The sequence below is a fragment of the Drosophila subpulchrella genome, chromosome X (genome assembly GCF_014743375.2).
Source record: "Drosophila subpulchrella strain 33 F10 #4 breed RU33 chromosome X, RU_Dsub_v1.1 Primary Assembly, whole genome shotgun sequence".
In the NCBI taxonomy this organism is placed as follows: domain Eukaryota; kingdom Metazoa; phylum Arthropoda; class Insecta; order Diptera; family Drosophilidae; genus Drosophila; species Drosophila subpulchrella.
In genome coordinates, this window is record NC_050613.1 from 15,121,988 (window position 1) to 15,141,902 (window position 19,915).

The window sequence follows — 19,915 nt, forward strand, 5'->3', positions numbered from 1 at the left end:
ATGTTACCAAAACTAGGGCTAGAGAGCAGACAAGATAATATCCATGTCCGTAGAACTAATGGCACCTAACTGGTTTTATTCATTATGGCAAAATAAACCTTTTTTTTATTAAAACAATTTATGTTCATTTTATTTTCGGCTTAAACAAAAAAATGGCAAAAGACCAAAGCCACTTGTGGGTACAAGCGTCTCTAATCCTTTTGGTTACTACTGAGTGAAGAAAGTCGTGTGCGCAATTTATACCATCTTTGTGCTGAATAAGCACTTGGGAATTTTAACGATGTAAGTCTGCCACAGCCGTGACATCATCCAATTTCTAGATGGTTGTAAAACAAGCTAAACAGTATATGAAAATTGAATATTGATTATTTAAATATTGCATATATTATGTATGAAAGAATGTGTGTTTTTTTAAATTTGTAGAGGTTGTATTTTCTAAAATAATTAAGTTTAGGTTAATTATTTACACGTTGTTTATTTTGATTGAGATCGTTTAGTAGTTCCCTAAACTTTTGCTAGATGGCTAAGAATAGGTTATCGGTTGTTAAGGCTATCGATATATTTTACAGCAGCTTTTCAATGTCTTTTTAAAAAACTAAAGCATACAAACATAAAATTATTAGCCGGAAAACAAAACATAGATAATGATTTTACATTAGCAGAGTTTAGAATGAAAAACATATTAATTATTGATAAGAGATTGAATGAACCGGCAAAATGCTGCATGTTTGGCCTACTAGAGGGCGCCTGGCGATCACTTACCAGCAGCGCCGCCTGCCGGAAGCCAGGGGCAACTAATTCAAAACAAGATTCGCTCAATTGAAATTCTCAGACGTTTTTAACTCTCGAAAGCGAACGGACGTGCGGTGTCGGTTTGCTGCCGGTTTGTTTTCGATTTTAAAGCGACTTTGACTTTGTTTGCATTTGCATTTGCGTTTGCGTTTGCGTTTGCGCCGTTGCCACACAATTGTTTTTTGTTGACGTGCGCGTGTGTCTTTGCCACTTTGTTTGCCTTTCTGGGCCCAAATCACTTGTTGCTGGATGCTATTGCCTGTTTTTGGTGATAGACAAAAACAAAAACCAACTAAATCGCGAGTGCAAACCTGAATGATGGTGGAGAAAAACAAATAGTGGCCGAGTGTTTTTGTTATTTCTTGAGTTTTTTGAGTTTTTGTTCAAGTGAAAGCGTGTGAAAATTGGCCAACACTCGGGGCCAAAGCCCTCTCGCACTCTCTTTTTGGCTCTCTTTTGGCAAGGGAATAATATACACGATAAACTCAAGAGCCCGACACCCAGCGATATCCATATCCTGCCTTGCGGCCAGCCAAAACTTCCGGTCAACATGCAACCGCAATTGTTGCATCGCCCCAGCCTCCGTCCTTCATCGTCAATAGCATTATCATCATCATTTTAGCCACAGGTGTAGTGAGAACAGGTAAGTGAAAAGCTATACCTATAACTATGCCCATACATACTATAACCACGCCGGGTTATGACATCCAGCTAATCTGATTAGGTTTACGGGGGCGGGGGCTAGATGATATGTGAGATCCGAGATAATGTGCCCTGGCCATCCATCCAACCATCAATCATTCACTCAATCGCTGATCCGCCTGGGAAGTGATTTTCTACAGAACCCTCGAGGAATGGAAATGGGTTCTGGGGAGGCTTCGTTCGATCGTGGTGATCAGGGTCTCCCTCGTCAAAAGTGAAAAGTTTTTACATAATTTTCTGATTACCGATGAAAATTGGCCTATTGGAGGCCGGATATAAGTTGGTTTCTTAGTTTGAAAAAGGTCGTCCTCCCCTAAGAACTTTATTTTTCTGGTATAGATAAAACAACTTAAATGTATAAGCCTTAGAGAAAAATTAAAATTAGTTTTTAATGTTATTTATATAGCTTAGTTTGTATTCATATTATTTAAATATTTATTAATTTGAGTTCTACGGAAAGAGATTATTTTAACATAAGTTACGGCTTGTTTTACTTGACTTCAAGTAACATTTGGATATCTTCTCAAATATTGACACCACAAGTAAAGATTCGCACTGAAAGCCTTCAGATGCCCAAAAAATGCCAAAACAGATTCATGGCTTCTGAAGGCCTCTATGGAGCGGATTCTCTCCGCCAATTTTTGCCGGGTAACTTTTTATTTTGGCCTGATCTTGTTTCACATTTTTGGCAAATGCCTTTTTGTAATGTTTACCTGGCTGAGTTTTGTTGCTCCGGCTTCTTTGGCTGTCATTTCATTCATTCAGATGCAGACAAGTAGTTGGGGTTTCGGGGTCAGCCACTCTCGATGCGATCGTATACGTGATGTACGGGTATTTTTGCCATATTTCAAGAGCCGCTGATTGATGGCAAAGGTTTTGCTTTAGTTATTGAATTTTTGGAATTTTCGGTATACATATATGTTATAAAATATGCTTATGTCCCAAGTGAGGAGTGCTGGAAAAACCGTCCATGGCAGTTTCCCGTTTTGTTTTTGTTTTTTGTCTGCTGTCCCCAATTGCGTAAAATCTGCGTAGCTGCGCCTGTGATTTTGTTGATTTTTTTTTCAGTTTTTTCTTCGATTTTTTTTAACCAATTTTTTTTTATGTCGATTTTCACCTGCCTCAGCAACGCCTTCAGGTGCGTAGCTCCGTTCAGGTAATCGATGCGTTCGTTCGACTTGGCAAAATGCTGTCCCGTTAAGTGTTGTCGCCGCCAAAAGATTGTTAATTGCCGTTGTGGTCGCCAAACCCGTAGTTTTGGGGGCTTTGGGGGGTTAAGAGGCACCGTCTGCGAGCTGCCATGTAATTAAAAACCATCGGCGATCATCGTAGGTTGCCTACCAATTTCATGCGGCAAAAAATAAAAATAAAAAATAATAAAAAAATAAAACTCAAGTAAGAAACTATATTGTGTTTACAGTGCTTCTACTGTGGGATACCCCAAAGCTTCTTCAGATTATTTCAATATTAATGGTCTTATCCCCTAAACCTATAATTTGTTTGTCTTTTATTTTAACAAAAATTTAGATATATCTTATGTTAATAGTTAGTGGCTCTAGTTCTTAAAGATATAATACCATATTTCTTTTCAAAACCGAAATCGACTAGTTTGATTGCGTTAAACTTTTGATCGGAGTTGCAAACTTTCCCCTTTATAGTACGCTATGTAAACTTTTTATAAAAACCAGAGGAGAGAGCAGAAGCGTGGTGAAAAAATTTCCTTAGGCAAAATTCGCCATAAGTTATTGCTGCTATTTTGAATTGGAGCAACAAGTAAGACACATATGCCGGCACACACAAACAAATGTCAATTTAGCAATTGTTCAAAGCAAATTGCGTGAGACTCAAACGAGTTGAAGTCGAGTCGGTTGACCTAATGCCGAACCATAGGAGTTATAAACGAAGCATAAAGAAATTGTGGATTCAAACAGAAATAGTTGCGAAATTTGAGGAATTATAATGTCAAGCTGAAAGAGAAACAGAAGAAGAAGTTTGTTAAATAGTACTATTTCTTTAATATTTCCAGAGTTTTATTAAAAGCTCTAAAGAAAAATCCATACATCCCCAAAAAGTTCTGGATTTCCGCCCCATAAACGGTCTATAAAACATAAACAGCATTATTGAGTGCAACAAGACTCCCGCCTCATTATTCACCCTCCATTCCACTCCTCTTTTAAAGTGCACTGAAAATAAGTTTATACCTAAGAGTATCAAGTAAATTCAGAAATTTTTTTTAATCTAAAAATATTAAGATCAAAAAATTAATGTAACCTATGATATAAAGGAGCATGTTTTGTGAAGTCCAAAGTAATAAGACCATTGAAATGATTATAATCTTATGGTCTAGAAGAACATGTTATTTTCTGTGTATCAGCTTCAGCTTTGCTATAAATTAAAAACAAAATTGTGGTGCGATCGAATGCCAAGGAAGCCCAACCAAATCCAAATCAGCACTTTTGGGATGCTGGATTTTTGGGATTTCGGGGGCAAAAGGGTGGTGGGGCACGTGCCTGGCCAGCTAAAAATGATCGGGGATTCTGGGAGTAGGGATGTGGTGGTGGTGATGCTGATGCTGATGGTTCCGCCGGCCATTGTAAACAATAAACAGATCTTTGATTACTGCTGCACATGTGCAGGGCATAACGATATATACGACTATATGCGCCTATATAAGGCTATAGCTCTGTGTGTGTATCTATGGGCCGGCACTCCGATCTGCAGGCATTAAGTTAAGTATGCACAGCAGGCAGTACTTAGGAACTTGGGAACTGGCCCCTAGTGGCGTTCCTCATTCTTCTAATGACGAGAATAAAGTTCGGAGTTCGCAGACATCTTTTTGGGTGGCATGGGAACTTGGTCCGATTTCAAAAGGCGGCTAAAAAATTTTTGGAAGTACTAAGATCCTTTAAATTATTTCAGATATTGATAGAGTTAAGCCAAATAATGGAATTTAAGAACATAACATGGAAAGTAGAATTTATTCTTAGGGTGCCAATGATATAATTTACGTTTAAGGTACTATTGTATCAAAGTTCTTGAGGAATCGCCATAGACAAACCCCTTGACTGATTTTCAAGATACTTTTTTTCAGAGATTCAGAGTGAAGAGGGCGAAACGACAAAATTTTAATGAATTATCACAGTGCCGGCTATGTGATGATGATGATTATCGCGGGCTGGGGCTGTCATTGAACCTGCTCTGTGGCTCCACGGTTCCGTCGTAGGGCATTGTCTGCCATTCGGATCAACCATTCGGAGATCCCATGGCAATACCATATTATGGTACCAAGTTGAGGTACCATGGTATCTATCTATCCATCTGTGGATGGCGTTGCCATCGACCATTTGTCATCTTGTGGGCGTCGTATTCCGATTCGGAATCGGAATTAGAGTGAAGTGGTTTACTGGGGGGTTGAGGGGAAAGTTTGGGGATCGAGGGAACCCATCTCAAGACGCTTCAAGAATTCCCGACCCGACTATTCCGTTTTTGGGGGCCTCTCCGCACCAGGCTTGTAATTATGTTCGATCTGCGATGAAGTTGCGTGTTGTGCTGCTTTTTTGGGGCTATTTCGCTTGGGGCATTCAAATTTCAACAACATCTCAACTCAAAGGCGGTCAGGAGTCTTCGGCAGAGACCCGGTTTCCTTGCCGTTTTTCCCATTGACTTTTCTGTTAATCGATTTTAAATTGGCGATTGATTGATTGAGATAGCCGGTACTGGTTTTTAATTTCTGGCCGTAGTCCTTGTGTAATGCGATCGCTACACTTGTCCAATTCCACTTGAGATGCATTTTCCCGTTTTTCCCGAAAATGCAGTCAGCTCAAGTGGTTTGCAGTTGCATTTTCCCATCGCATCGCATACAAATTGGTTCTTTTTTTTCCCATTCGAATCGCCTTGAGCTGTGTGTTCCATGTGGAAGCGATCATTATCTCTGCATTATCCTTATTATCATTCCGAGTTTCTCTGTCGGAAGAATTTTCCACATTAACGATTTGCTTGATAAAGCTCTTTGTGTTTCTGATTGATTGATTATCCCACTGCATTTGATGCGCTGTTCAGCATCTGTGGAGCATAGAGTATTGTATTTCCAAATTGCAAATGCCTGTATTAATTATGTATTTTTATTAGTTTATCACCAATGCTCTTTCCTAGTTAAATGTTTCTTATATAAATAATTTCATATGCTAGAAATATTCTTCTGTTAACCCAATAACCAACAATTGCTTATAATTCCCAAGTTCTTTTTCGGTTGCTTTTTATCGGCAGACAGAATTTCCAATTTATTATTTTTTAGATACAAAGAGAGAGGATTTTAAAGTTTTAAGACCTTTAGCATTTTCGTATTTCTTGTATAATTCCCGCTTTCACCCCAAGCCAACCCAGTGGGCCACCGTTAAATATAATCAGGCTGCCCAAACTCGTTCAGATCGATGGATCGTCGATGGATTTTTCCACAAAGCCACACGCAACTTGTAGCATTTTCGGTTTTTATTTTTTATACTTTGTTGCCCGGACGGGAAAATCAACGTCGCACAAGTGTACGTATGTACATGGACTCAACATTTAAGAAATCTCACATGCAGCATGACACGGCTCTCCTCCGATCCGACAAACAATTAATGTGTGCGCCGGTCGGGCCTGGCCTGAAAAAAGAAACCCATTAAAAAATGTTAATTTCCATAAAATAAAACTGTCTACAGCGAGATGGAGAGCGAGAACGTCTGAGAACCGCACGTGGCTAAGAGCCACAAAATACGTTTTTGAGACAACAGGCCTGTGTCTGCGTATCTGTTAGTTGGCTTTTATTTCGTATCTACCGGAGTTATTATGCGTGGCATTTGCATAACACACCCACTATCCGAAAAATAGCATCGATCCATGTCTATCAATAGACGGATTTGTATCTCTGGCTGGATCTTGTTAGGCATGTTAGCTTCTAACATCTAGCATATAGCGTGGATTTATGGCCAGTACCATAATTAACCAGTCGAAGGTGTTGCTAATGGCAGTGCCAAACCGATTCACTAATGAGTCCTACATCTGATAGGCCTCCACAACGGCCAATTTGCATACCTCCATGATGATCGTAATGATGATGGGCATGGTGATGGGTATGGAGATGGAGATGGAGATGGACATTCGAGACACAAGTTCCGAGATGACCGCTGTCATAACCGACAGCTGCGGTTGTGCCACACACAAAGTTCCGATTCGCTACGTTTCCATTTGATTGGCTCCTCACGCCACAGTGGACACATACCGTAGATGGACTGGGAGTCGCGGATGGACCGGGAAGAGTGCAGATCTCCCATCTCCATAGAGATGGATCTCGGTAGATCGCGCAACTCTCGGCAACTCTTTGTCGGCGACCAAAGTCAAATGCCCGGCTGCGACGCAGTTCAAATCGCAAAACTATAAATTATGCTGTCAGTCACAATCAGCCATTGTCTTCTTGGCAGTTCTCGATTTCGCGGTCGCCATGGGACAGTATGGTACACACTATAGTATAGTACCCCCGAACCTTCTCTTCAATCCCAACCCCATTCCAATCCGTTCAGATCCAGCATTTATGTTGTAGCGCTTTCGCGCTGAAATTTTCCGCACAAAGACGTCCATTTTTCTTGATGACTGTTACTTAGTGGGTATGTTTGGGGTACATTAGTTTTTTTAGATTTACAGAGAGTGTCTGGAAGTAACACAGGTCCACCTTTTAATTTTGTATTACTTATAGTACTGCTGATATATTAAATATTTAAAAAATAATCAGTAACATTTTCAAAATTATATTGTAATCTATTTACTGGTTTATTATTATTTTTTTAGTTTAACCATTTAATATGTTTCTTAACTGATTAAATGAAGAGCTTAATTATATCATTTACTTTTTTGCTTACATAGAAGGTATGAAATCTTAGCAATGCAACTGAAATTGTTTTATGATATATTTTATTATAATGCACAGAACCCATTGGTTCATCATTCTGGCTTCAAGTCGATCGCCGATTTGATTCGCGACAATTGGGAATGCCAAATTAATGTCTGCACCTGAGTTTGCAACTGGAATGCGCCAATTTGTTGGCAGCGCTCCAAACTCGTGCCAACCTCAACTGACTTCGATTCGGATCGGTGGGGTTCGATTCAAGTCGCCAGACCTGACTGCATTTCGGTTCAGTTTGGCTGTGCTATGTGGAGATTATGCACAGGAAATAATCACCACTAAATAGTGGTTTTTATGTTTTAAATACTAATGATAATAAAAGTGGCATATATATTAAATAGTTTATTGAATATTTTTTTCCGGCACTTAAAAATAAAATAGTTTTTACATTTTTCTATATTTTTTAAGTATTTTGATTGTATTCTTAGATGGTCAGACAACTGTTTGCCATTTTGAACCGAGAAAAAGTAACTCTTGTTTTACAGTTTTATGGTGGCTTTAAGTAATAAATAGAATACAGCTGAGCTCAAAGTTAGTTCTCAGTGCACTCAGGTGCATGGGCGGTGTGTGGGTGGTGTTCCAATAGATAAACGCGTTATCTGTAGGGTCTTGCTTTTGTGTGGGACCAAGTTCCGAATCGAAATGCTGTGCTGGCCGTTAAATTGTCAAATTAAGTACGTGAAGAGAAGGCAGCAGCAACACGTGGGCACATCAGCTCCCACTTTTTTTCTTCTTTTTTTTTTAAATTTTTCTAACCCAGCAGCTGGTCAATTGGAGCCCCAAGATATATGGTCAACTATGGAAGTGATGCTAGTTTTGAGCTCCCAGCTCCGACACGTTCAACCGTTTCGTTTTCGCGGTGCACTTGGGTTGAGTAAGGTAGTATAGCAAAGTCGGGTAGAGTCGATAAACAAAGCCGGGGAGAAGAAACTGCATTGATTTCTCAGGGTCGGAGACAAGCCACTCGTTTGCCTGCCGCAGAAATGATGCCAACAGGTGCTCAACATTCTTGGCATAGTTTCTAGAGCAATTGGGGCCTAATCATCGGGAGGTGCAGGTGGGGGGAATGTGGCGGCAGCATGGAGATGAGGCCCGGTCTCGGAACCATGAGTATTACCCAAGCAGGTGGCTGTGTACTTGATTGAGCTATTGTAATTGTCAGTCATGCAGACAGGCGGTGGGTGATCCGGGGAAAATCCGAGGAAAATGCAGGGAGGCCTGAAGGCCCGGTCTAATGGAACCACAAGAATCTGTGGCACAAAGAAGAAAGTTCCCCCAATCTGATACATTTCGGACTGGATTACTTTAAATCCGTCTTTCAGGCGATCTGTTTTCGATGAGGCTTCCAGTTTTGATGAAATAGACCTTAGGGGATTAAGATACCTTAAATATTTGAAGAAGTATGGAGGCTATTTTATTAAGTCGGGTTTATTTACAAAGAAAGATTTTAAAAAACATTGTCTTAGTTCCAATTTCGGTTTACATTTTTATACCCCTGAAAAGCTGAGAATTTTCAAATTTGAAACAAAGACCAAACCCATTTTCATTTCAACCAATTCATTTCGTTTTGAATTTTATTGTGGCCAGCGGACCACTTGGGCCATTATCTGCCCCCAGTGCGATTTGCATTATGTCACGTTTTTCCGGCGAGGTCAATCCACTTCCACAGTCCACTGTTCACCGTGTTCATATACTTATGTACTACCTATCCCCTGGCCAGTGGCCACTCATGACTAATGGACCGATCTGGTGGCGCCAGCATGGGTTAAGACATGGGTTAAGGCTCGGGCCAAGACGGAAGACAACAGCATAATGAGTGGCCAGAACCCATTAGCCCGAAGTCTGCGTAATTGTCGCGAAAATTCGAGTGCGTGACCGGCCAAAAGAGGGAATATACACAGGCCCAAATGTGTGTGGCCCATTGGGAAGAGAAAGGAGGTTGCTTTTGCTTAAATTTATTCCCAAAACAGATAAAAAAGCTTTATTCTTTGTCTTTCGGCCACTTGAAGATTCATTTAAAATGAGGCAATTTGAACTCTGACTAAAGCAAAAGGAATGCTTTCTAGAGCATCCTCAAAGAAAAGGTATTTATATGATTTTTAGTTACAACACAGTTGGTAAAATGATTGGCACTTTTCTTGATGATGAAATATTTCTGTAATCGAAAATTTCAATAAGGAAATCCAACTTTTATAGCTTGTTTTAATGTGATCACAATTTTATGTACATGCCATCATACTTCAATTTCTCGTTAAATATCTCATTTCTTTTTGCGAAATATTTAATAATTAATATCGATAAAGAGAGAAAACTCATAAAGCAGCATTTACGTTTGCGTGAGTTGTATTGCCTCCTTTTTTATTTTGCCTGCTTCACTTGCAATTTAACAAGAATTTCTTAATTATCCCAAAAAAAAGGAAAGAGAAGTGGAAAATTATAAAGTTTATCCGCACTTATGATGTTGCATGGCCCAATGATAGATCCTAAAATTGAATTGACAGCAAGACGATGTCGAATGTTGATTGGCCGTTGCTGCTGCCACAAATTGTTGCATTTCACGCAACAGCAATTGAAATGCCGCTGCCCCTTCCTCCAAACTCTGTGTTTTTTTTTGTATTTTCTCTGCCAACCAACTCGATTAATATGCAAAACGGTTTGTGTTGCAGGTGCAACTGCCGCTCGGGAAGATTATGCTAATTAGGGTGCAGCGGATCGGGATCGGAAAAGGTGAGCTGGTCGGTGCCCTATGGCAGCATTTATCAATTAGCAACGTTCGGCGCATAAAACCTAAACCATTGGGAATCTTTCGACTTCTGGGCTCGATTTTCGTTTTTATTTTCATTTTCATGCGCACTGCTCTCGGGTTTCCACTTGAAAAACTAATTCCCGGAATCGAGGTCAATACCGATTTGGATTGGAATTTAATATTCAAATGTTCGGCATTCAACAAAAACATATTTATCAAAGTGATTTGTGTTTGGAATTGGAAATTGGAGAGCATTTGAATTTTTTGTTAATATTTAACGAAAAAAATAAGCTTGCTCAGGTGCAGCTCAAAAAAAATTAATATATTCCGGGAAGAATATATTAAAACAGAAATGGAATATTAAATACAAATTCCAGCTAAGTCCAGAATTAAACGGACTCAGCATTTCTATTTTAAAGTATCGCTATCAGCTAAAAATAGCTTTTGAATATATGTAGAGGAAAGTTGTAAGGCACACTCTGTTTGGTAGATGTCATGTGGGTTCCATGGTGTAATGGTTAGCACTCAGGACTCTGAATCCTGCGATCCGAGTTCAAATCTCGGTGGAACCTTGTCTGAAGATTTTTTTTCCCTTATTTTTTAGTTCGTTTATTACGTTTGTTTCGGCTTAGAAATCTCATATGCTTACTTCTTTGAGAAAGTTTCTTCGCCATCTGGGTTGCCCAACTATTTTTGCTCGCATTGCGAAGCAGAAAATGTGGCCAAACAAAACGAAATAAAAAATGTCTTGGCCTCGTCGTGCAATTTGATGAATGAATTGCGAATGACGATGGCTGGCCTGCAATTAACGGTTGCATAATCCCAGTTGGCCATTTCCGCCCAAGTGACACAAATACTTACGGCACGCCACTTCACGCAAAAAGTGCATGGCTCTCAGAGAAATATATATATACAAAGTATCCAATCCTATCTTGGCTTTCTTGACTTTCACTCGCAGAACTCTGGAGGGGACTTCTCATTCCTGTTTGGCCAATCAACTCGATTCTTAAGGATTCTCGCCATCACCGATTTCACTTCATCAATATTTATAACCGCACTTCTCTTGCACAAAGAATCACTAATCCGCTAGGCTGATTTCGTATTAAATTATGCCGGTTTGTCCAGGGATAAACGTTTTTGGCACACTTCATATTGAATAATCAGATGTAATTGTTATAAAATATTTTTTAAACGGCATTTGGAAAAAAACTCTTTAAAAATATTAGATCTCTTAGAAGAGATGTTTTAGCTAGCGTTTTGATTCTTTTAAAATTTATTTTATCAACTACCCAAAGCATAGGTGGTTTTTCTTATTGTTAAATATAAAAACTTTAGGCAAACATACTCAGTGACCTCTTAGTTCTTCTGGGGTTTCCGTGCAGTACTCGAATTCCACCTTCGTGATCACGCTTCTGCTTTGCATGAGGGAATTTTCACAGCTGCTACTAATTGCCGGCGACACGTCAGGGCCAACCCACATCATCTCGAATCTCGAATCTCGGATCTCAAATCTCAGCTCTCAAATCTCTTGGTTTCTCCACTGACATGCGGAGATGTTTGGACATTTTGGACACCTTGGTTTTGGGTCAACATCGGGCTGTCATGAGGGATCCATTCGTGGTTGAGTGACACTTGTCTCTAAGCTTGTTCCCCCTTTTCTTCTTCCATTGCAGCTACATTTTTGGATGTCAGCCAGAAGTGGACGCAGAATGACCACTCCGGGCACATTATATCGGTTGGCCAGTGGCGCAGCTGCCACACCGGCCACGCCCACAAACAGCCTATACGCCCAGCCGCCCAAGCCCTATGCCGTGGGTTCGATCCAAAACGGTTCGGAGAGGAATCGCATTCTGGAACTGCTGAGGGCACCCAATAGCCTGACCTCTCCCACACTGGAACCCTCCTCCAAGGGACTGCTCAATGGACCCGGGCAGAACAACTGTTTCCTCAACTGCGCCGTACAGGTAGGAATTTGTATATTGATATTCTCTTAATAGATCATATATCAAGTTAAAAATATAATAATATATCTGGAGAGTTGGTACTTATCCAGTTTATATAATATTCCTTGTAATGTTCCCATAAAAAGTAGTTATCGTTTCGAGAAACCTTTAAGAAAAAGCATTTTAAAATGTATTTTCATAGGTTTATAGATCATACTTGATATATAAGATTTCTATAATATTTCTGAAGACTTCGTATATATATAGTTTTAATAGTACTCCTTGTAGTTTTCCCATAAAAAGTAGTTATAATTGAGGGAAACCTTTGCCTGAAAGCACCAATTTATCGATGGCCTCCAGTTGGTATTTGACAACCTTCAACATCATTAGCCGAAATTGTGTTAATTGGCTGCTGAGTTTTGTTGGAGAGTGTGTGCCTCAAGTCGACAATGTGGGCGCCACAAATGCACCATATAAGGTGGCCAACCACCCACTCTATGGTCTTCAGTCTTCAGTCTCTTTGGTCTCTCCAGTCTGCAGTCTCTAGTCTCTAGTCCACAGTCTTCAATCTCCAATGTTCAACCGTCTTCCCCTGAGTGGGTTCACTGTCTCCGTTTCAGTTCTCAGTCAAGGCAAACTTTTCACATGGCCAATTGTCGGTTTGGTTGGCCCAAAGCGGAGTGGTTCTTTGGTTCCTGGGTTCTTCGAGGAACCGAGAGCGCCACCCAGTTGCATAAATTTAGTGAGCAACTCTTAATAAACATAAATCTGTATATTAATGATTGCCCTGGCAGTGGCCCCTCCTCGAAAATGGGGTTATGCCGGGGGAATTATGCAAAAGCCGAGTTCGTACAACAATTAGTCCGATTGCAACAAGAAATGGGATGTCAGACAAGGGGACCCGGCTATAGTTGTGCATACATATGGGATGAAAGATGAACAAGTTGAAACTTTCCCACTTATCGGTAACACGTTTGCAAATAGATCCCTCAAGATAAGAACGAAGTAATTTGCTGTGGTGTAAATAGAACTTGGGGGACTTGAATCGGAATCACTTATGTTCAAAAGATGGAGTTATGAGTTATAATCAATTTCAGACATATTAATGTTAAGTTAAGTGATTGTACCATTATCACAATCTAAACCAATTTCACAGCCCCATTTGAGAGGGATTAATCTCGCATATTACCCATAAATAGTGATGTTTGGGTACTTGATCATCTTCACACCCATTTGCATCCAATAATGGCCTGCCATTGTGTAACTGTCTTCGGGCGTTGCTGTTCAATTATCGATTGGATAAATCTCGATCGCCATGACTCACTTACGACCAGATACAGTAGTTAGCCCCTTCCAATCGACCAGTTCGAATGGGATCGTCAGCGTTTCGAGTAGAAATGGGAGTTGGAAGCTGGGAGTTGGGATCTATGAGTGTTAGGAGTTGGGGGCTTGGAGTTGAGTGTTTGGGGTTTGGGGTTCGGGGTTTCGGCGTTGGGATCTTGAGATCTTGAGATCTCGAGGCGAGGCGAGGCCTAGGTGCGGCCACTAGCATTAAACTAATTGCACGGACGACATGTGCTCTTATTTCAGTTTTATTTCTTACATGGCTGCTGCTTTTGCAACACACGAAATCCAAGGCGTGGTATCAGGCGACACGATATGAGTCGAGGAGTTAACAATCCCAATGTAATTTGTATACAATAAATACTCTAAAAATAAATAATCATTTTTTATTTCATTTTCACTTGCCAGAAATATATCTGTAATTGTAGAATTAGTCATAAATGTAAAGGACTAAGGGACTTTAGATAAATTCAATAATCAAACATAACATAATTTCATAATGGAATGATTTTCAAAATCTGTTTTTAAATAAACCTAAATATATATTAACATAATTTAACCGATTTTCAAAAGATTGGCTATAAGGTGCACCATTTTTTTTAAAACCTCTTAAAGTCTGATAAACCCCGACATATCCTCGCACGCAGACAATGCCACACAATGGAAACAAATCAACGCGAGACAATGGCAATCAAATGTGGCCAAATAGCGTGGGCCAAGCCCAAAAAACATTTGTTGACAGTTGCCAGCTTTGATTTCGATTCCATCTACAGATCCATTGTCTAAGCAAGATCTTCAAGACAAAGTGATTTGATTGTTTTCGGCTTTCTTCAAGATTGTTGGTCAAAGTCAACAGAGTTTTTTAATTTTCCTTTATTTTTTTTCGGGCATTAGCTTCCGCTACAGGTAGCAACCTGCAACATGCAACTAGCAACTTGCAACCTGCAACTGACAAACGCTGAGAACACACCGATGATTCCACTTGATATGCTTTTAATGTGTTTCTTTTGCCGGAGTCGGGGGCACTCAACTGCAACGAGAGACCCTCGGCGACAAAAAACGATATATATACATATACCAACTTAAATATATATATATCAGTCAGGGAAACCTTCAGACCAACGTCTTGGCTCTTTTGTGGTGCCGAGTGTAATAAAGTAGCTGCAAACAACTTCCAGTCGCACCATTTTCCTGGGCTTCAATTTCAGCGTAGACGGTCAACAATCGGTCCATGATATACATATACCGGGGTCTCGAAAGGGGCTAAGGGCATTATGGGGGAAGTATTATGCTCATAGACTCGCACATCATTTCACAGCTACGACTTCGACTCCAGTTCCAGTTCCGAGACTCGAAGACTTGAGGAGTTGAAGACTCCCCTTAGATTAGTTCACACGATAAGCCAAACAAACGGGTCGGGTCGGCGGATCGAGGGGGTTCCACTTGGTTGGCAACTAATATGAATTTGATATTTATGGCCAAAAGCAAATGATGATATCCCCGCCGCCTCGACCATTGGCTGTCATTAAGAATGTGAGAAAACTTTCAGGGCAAATGCGTGCGCCAAAGGTGGCCAAAAAATGGTTAAAATATAGGAGCTATACCCCCTTTTGGGGGTGCACAAATAAAACCTTTTTCTCCCACAAGTAATACTGCCTACAACCGTCTTCAAAGTAATAGTGGTATTTGCATTCGCGTTTAAAGTAAGTAAAACAATGCTTGTAAATAAATTGCAAATTATAGAATAGTACAAATGTAGATTTCATTGTTATACTCGTATTTATAAAAAATGGTTGAAATATTTAATTTCAAATATTTTTGCATTGCCATATAGTATAGAATTTACAATAACGAAATACAGAAATATTGCAGATTTCATTGTTATACTTGTATTTATAAAAAAAGGTTGAAAAATTGAATTTCAAATATTTTGCTTTACCATTTTAAATATTCGTATGCGTTATAATATGGCATTTACAATTCCAAAATATCGAAATATTGTAAAAACCTATTTTTTAATTTTTGCACTCCTAACATTTTGATCACTGCTGTATGCAGATATGTGGGATTTAGGTACACCTGTCGCTGGAGCAGCTGCCAAAAAAAGCGAACAGGAAAAAGTTGATCCAAGACGGTTCCGCTCGAAGACGCTGCCTGTGAAAAGAAGAGCTCTTATGGCCGAAAAGAAGAACGTCTTCGTCTGCGCCTCGACTCCTGTCTGGCTGTAAAGTAAAGTCGAAAGGGGTCTATTCCCCCTCAAAAAACACTGAACAGATCAGTCGCGCTTGTGCATACACATATACAGTGGTCGGCATAAGTATTTTGACAAAATAAAAGTTAAGTATACTCATAACTTGAATTTACTTCTTGTAAACTATAGGCATCAATGGAAAGGTAATTTCAATGCCGTTTGAATGATACAATACATTTCTTTACCCATTCAGTACTTATTGAAAAGGACGAATTTGTGTAAATCAACTTTGAAATTTAAAAAAAAAACTTTTTTCCTCGTCTTGAAAACTTAAATTTTTTGATGCAAAAAGTTTCTTCAAACAAAAATAATAGTAACTGCAAAAAGAATTTTTCAAATATCATTTTGCTTATATTTTTTATGATTTTTTGAAGGTGACAATGTCGGAAAAAATTTGTATGAAAAAGACAAAAATATGGCTCAAATGCCTGTTTTTAAGCATTTTCAAAAATTCATAAAAAATATAAGAAAAATGATTTTTGAAAAATTCTTTTTGCAGTTACTATTGTTTTTGTTTGAAGAAACTTTTTGCATCAAAAAATTTAAGTTTTCAAGACGAGGAAAAAAGTTTTTTTTAAAAATTTCAAAGTTGATTTACACAAATTCGTCCTTTTCAATAAGTACTGAATGGGTAAAGAAATGTATTGTATCATTCAAACGGCATTGAAATTACCTTTCCATTGATGCCTATAGTTTACAAGAAGTAAACTCAAGTTATGAGTATACTTAACTTTTATTTTGTCAAAATACATATGCCGACCAGTGTATGACTCTGTTTAAAAAAGCAGGCAACTTGACAACCAGAATAGGGGTTACAAATGGAAGACAGGTTGCACGAATTAAACTGTTTTGATGGGGGTTTTAATGCTCACATGAGATATTCCAATTTGGTTATTAAGAAAGAGTATATGCGCTGTAAACTTTAATAGACGGATCGGTAAGCTCTTTGTGGTTTTACGATTTAACCGCAAAAACTGATTTAGTTCCTTAATAGGCATTTTGTATTCGGTTTTTTTGTTGAGGGATGTTATGCAAATTTGTAATGCATAGAGAACTACTTTGTTTCCGCTACAAATATTTGGCTTGAAATGTATTTTTTCAAAGTTCTTATAATATTTGTATACAAATACAGTATATAATTATCTTGTTTGTGGTTACTTGCTTCACTCCCAAAAGTACTCCAAACCATCTTCCGCATAAAGTTACTGTGCATATTTCCTTATAACGACTGTGCTCGTTAATTGTTGTTCACAACTCATCAAAGCGCTCCCACATCCCCCCCACAAAAAAATGACAAACTTTATTTAAATTTGGTAATCGTCGGCAGCAAATGTAAAGTCATCAGCACGATGTGTTATTTTTGGCCAACATCATGGTCGGCATTGTTGTTTCAGGGCCAGAAAGCGAATGTTGAGTTGGTATGGTACATATAGCACCCGCATTTCGTATTCCGAATGGAAACCGACCTCTTCGATCTTGTTGCGGTAATTGTGGCAACAACACGGCAACATCATGTTGTTGGCCATTCGAAAGTTGTCCATGAGTTGACCATGTTCAATGAACCTTTGAAACTGTTACCATTTCTCGTTGTGTCGAGTTCGTGTCCGAAGTCTTTTGTTTCCGAATTGATTTTCTGTGAAAATGTGCGTGGCCAGCCCATGGTAAAATGTTAATGTTAACCAGAAAACGGTAGCCCAAATGGACTGTGTTTTCCGGGTTTTCCCTCACCCAATATATGTCTCAATTAGTCTCCTAATGAAGTTGCCCAGAACGGGAAAATTAATTCCGATTGCAATCCAATTACGAGCTACATTGTAGGCCTCTCATGAATATTTATAGTTGATAGTTATTCTGGTTGAAAATCAAGGAATCATTAAAGTTTTTAGCCGAGTTCGTTATCATGTGGAAGATAATTTGCCTTTACTGTGAGATAGAACTTAATGTTTACCCAAATGGCATTCTTCTTGCTAATTTTATAGTGCATTAAGGTTATTGCAATGATTACCAGTCCTAACAACTACAAAATACTGAAATGTTATTAAAATATGATAATACCCTTAAGGGTAACAAAGTTTTATTTACAATTTTTAAGATTTATCTTGACTTTGTGTCATAATTTGTTTACCAACACTGGCGATTTGGTTTTACCCCAACCCCAATTCTTGTGTAATTTCCGAGGTGCATTCAAAATTTCCAAATGCATACGGGATCTCATTAGCTAATCGGTGGATGGTCCAGACCCAAATCAGACGAATCTCATTAGTTTGTTTTCCATTTTGTGCTGAGTTGTCACAGCTGGGGCAATTTGCCTCTAATTGAGACACAATCAATCACAAGGCAACCAAAATCGATTCCAAATTCGAAGCGGGTTGAATTCAAACTCGATCGCTGCACTTCCGCTGAGCCATTGTTGCATTTTCAATTAGTCTGCTCGCCGCTTTGTATTTACACGGCATTTACATTTCCATTTACATTTCCGTGGTCAGACGTTGAATCTCGGCCAAAAGCCGAACCGAAAAACCAAAAATACCTGACTCAGAGATAAAATAAAGGTGAAAGCGTCGACATTGGCGGCAAGATTAGAAATTCTTCTTCATGTCTCCCTCTTTTCGGTGGTAATTGTAAGTGTAATGGCCATCGCAGTTGTAATTGTTATTGCCGGGCCCAGAATAATGCCCATTTCCTGCCATGTTCGTTGCTCTACCGATTTTTCACTTCTAATTCAATTTCTAATTTGCTGTTTTGCTTTCTTTTCGGCGCCTCACTACGGCCACATAATCATAATCAAGTCGAACAGGTTGACCAATTAATGATTCGTGTTTGTGAAAAGCAATGAATGCAACTATTGAATTTGCAAGGCATAATGTTTTTAAGAAAAATATTTAGATGCTTAAATAAATATATTTTTGATCGAAAAATATCTTTCCCAAACTTTCTAAGTCCAAAAGACATTCAAAGTTATTTTTAAGTAATGCCCAAATAATAAGTAACCCTCAACCAATTGAAGAAGCCAATGATAATTGGCGAAACCTTATATTTTAATGTGATATTAGCTTTATTTTTTACTTCAGGAGTATTAATATTTTCAAGTACAACATATAGCACATTCTTTTTTTTTATTCTACATTATTTTTTAAATACAAAGATATTTGTATTGAAACATTTTTCCAATGGAAGTTTTTAATGATCTTAACTAATAACATTTGTGAGTCATGACCGTAGACCACTGTAGCCTGCAGGTGATCCAAAAAAAATAATTCGCCAGCCTGCGGGACTGGGATTCCTGATCTAGATTCCACATGAAATCGGAATCCAGTGGCGAAATCGAGCTTTGGGCCATGCTTTAAGGCAACTCGGCTTTTATAGTTCCCCAATCTTCGCATCCCGCATCCCGCTTGGCATTGTGTTTGTTTGCTTTTCTTGGGAAATGGAAAAGCGAGAAAAGCGCCGAGTGAATGTGTGGTCTCTGGGTTTTGTTTTGGGCCATTAGCCACCCACAGAATGGAGCTAAGTTCGGTGATTTGGGATCTGGGATCAGAGGGCATTGGAGCAGACCACCCGGGAAAGCGAAAAGAAGAGAACACAGATTTCGTTTTTTTGGGAAGGGGAGGGGAGGGGAAAATCGGATGATTGATGTTCGGGATGTTTGGCAGATAGGCAAGATGGATGATCGGATGTGGATGTGGATGTGGGCTTGGTCTGCAGATAGCCGATCGGCGATCCAACGATCAGCCAGCCAACGATCAACCATCAATGGCAGGCAATTCAATTAGCCAATTACGCATTGCCAATTGGCAATTGGCGAGGCACTGACATTTGTAATTACACCTAAGCGATGCCATAATTTGCACAATTGGAGCGCGGAAGTTGCACAAGTTGCGGAGTTCTGGCCAAGATTATAATGCTCTGGTCTGTCAGCGCTGGCCAATTGTGGGCTCAATCAAAACGGAAGTTGGCATTGGGTGGGGACCGCTTCGAGCACTTGGCAAAATCACCTGTAATCTGACCACACCACCTTTGAATATGAACGTTGATAACCACATACACATATATATATCTGTCCCCAACAACGATCGGATGTTATTGCTGGCCGATCAGCTTCCGTTTTGGCGCCATTCGAGGAGCAGAGGAAGCGATCTTCGATCTTCCCCTCTAATTGAATGATTGCGAAAATTGCAGCAACTGGATCTTGAATCTTG

At 39.4% G+C, this 19,915-nt stretch overlaps 1 protein-coding gene and 1 non-coding gene across 2 annotated transcripts in view; both read left to right on the forward strand.

Annotated features, from left to right (window-relative positions):
* Window positions 1–852: 852 nt before the first annotated feature.
* Window positions 853–19,915, forward strand: part of LOC119556514 — a 55,641-nt gene continuing 36,578 nt past the window's right edge. Inside the window, exons 1-2 of the mRNA XM_037868785.1 lie at window positions 853–1,435; window positions 11,852–12,142. Of these exons, the coding sequence (XP_037724713.1) occupies window positions 11,864–12,142 (279 nt within the window). The 5' untranslated portion in view covers window positions 853–1,435; window positions 11,852–11,863. The remainder of the gene's footprint in view (window positions 1,436–11,851; window positions 12,143–19,915) is intronic.
* Window positions 10,679–10,750, forward strand: Trnaq-cug. The gene has a single exon. It is a non-coding gene; the product is annotated as a tRNA-Gln (tRNA).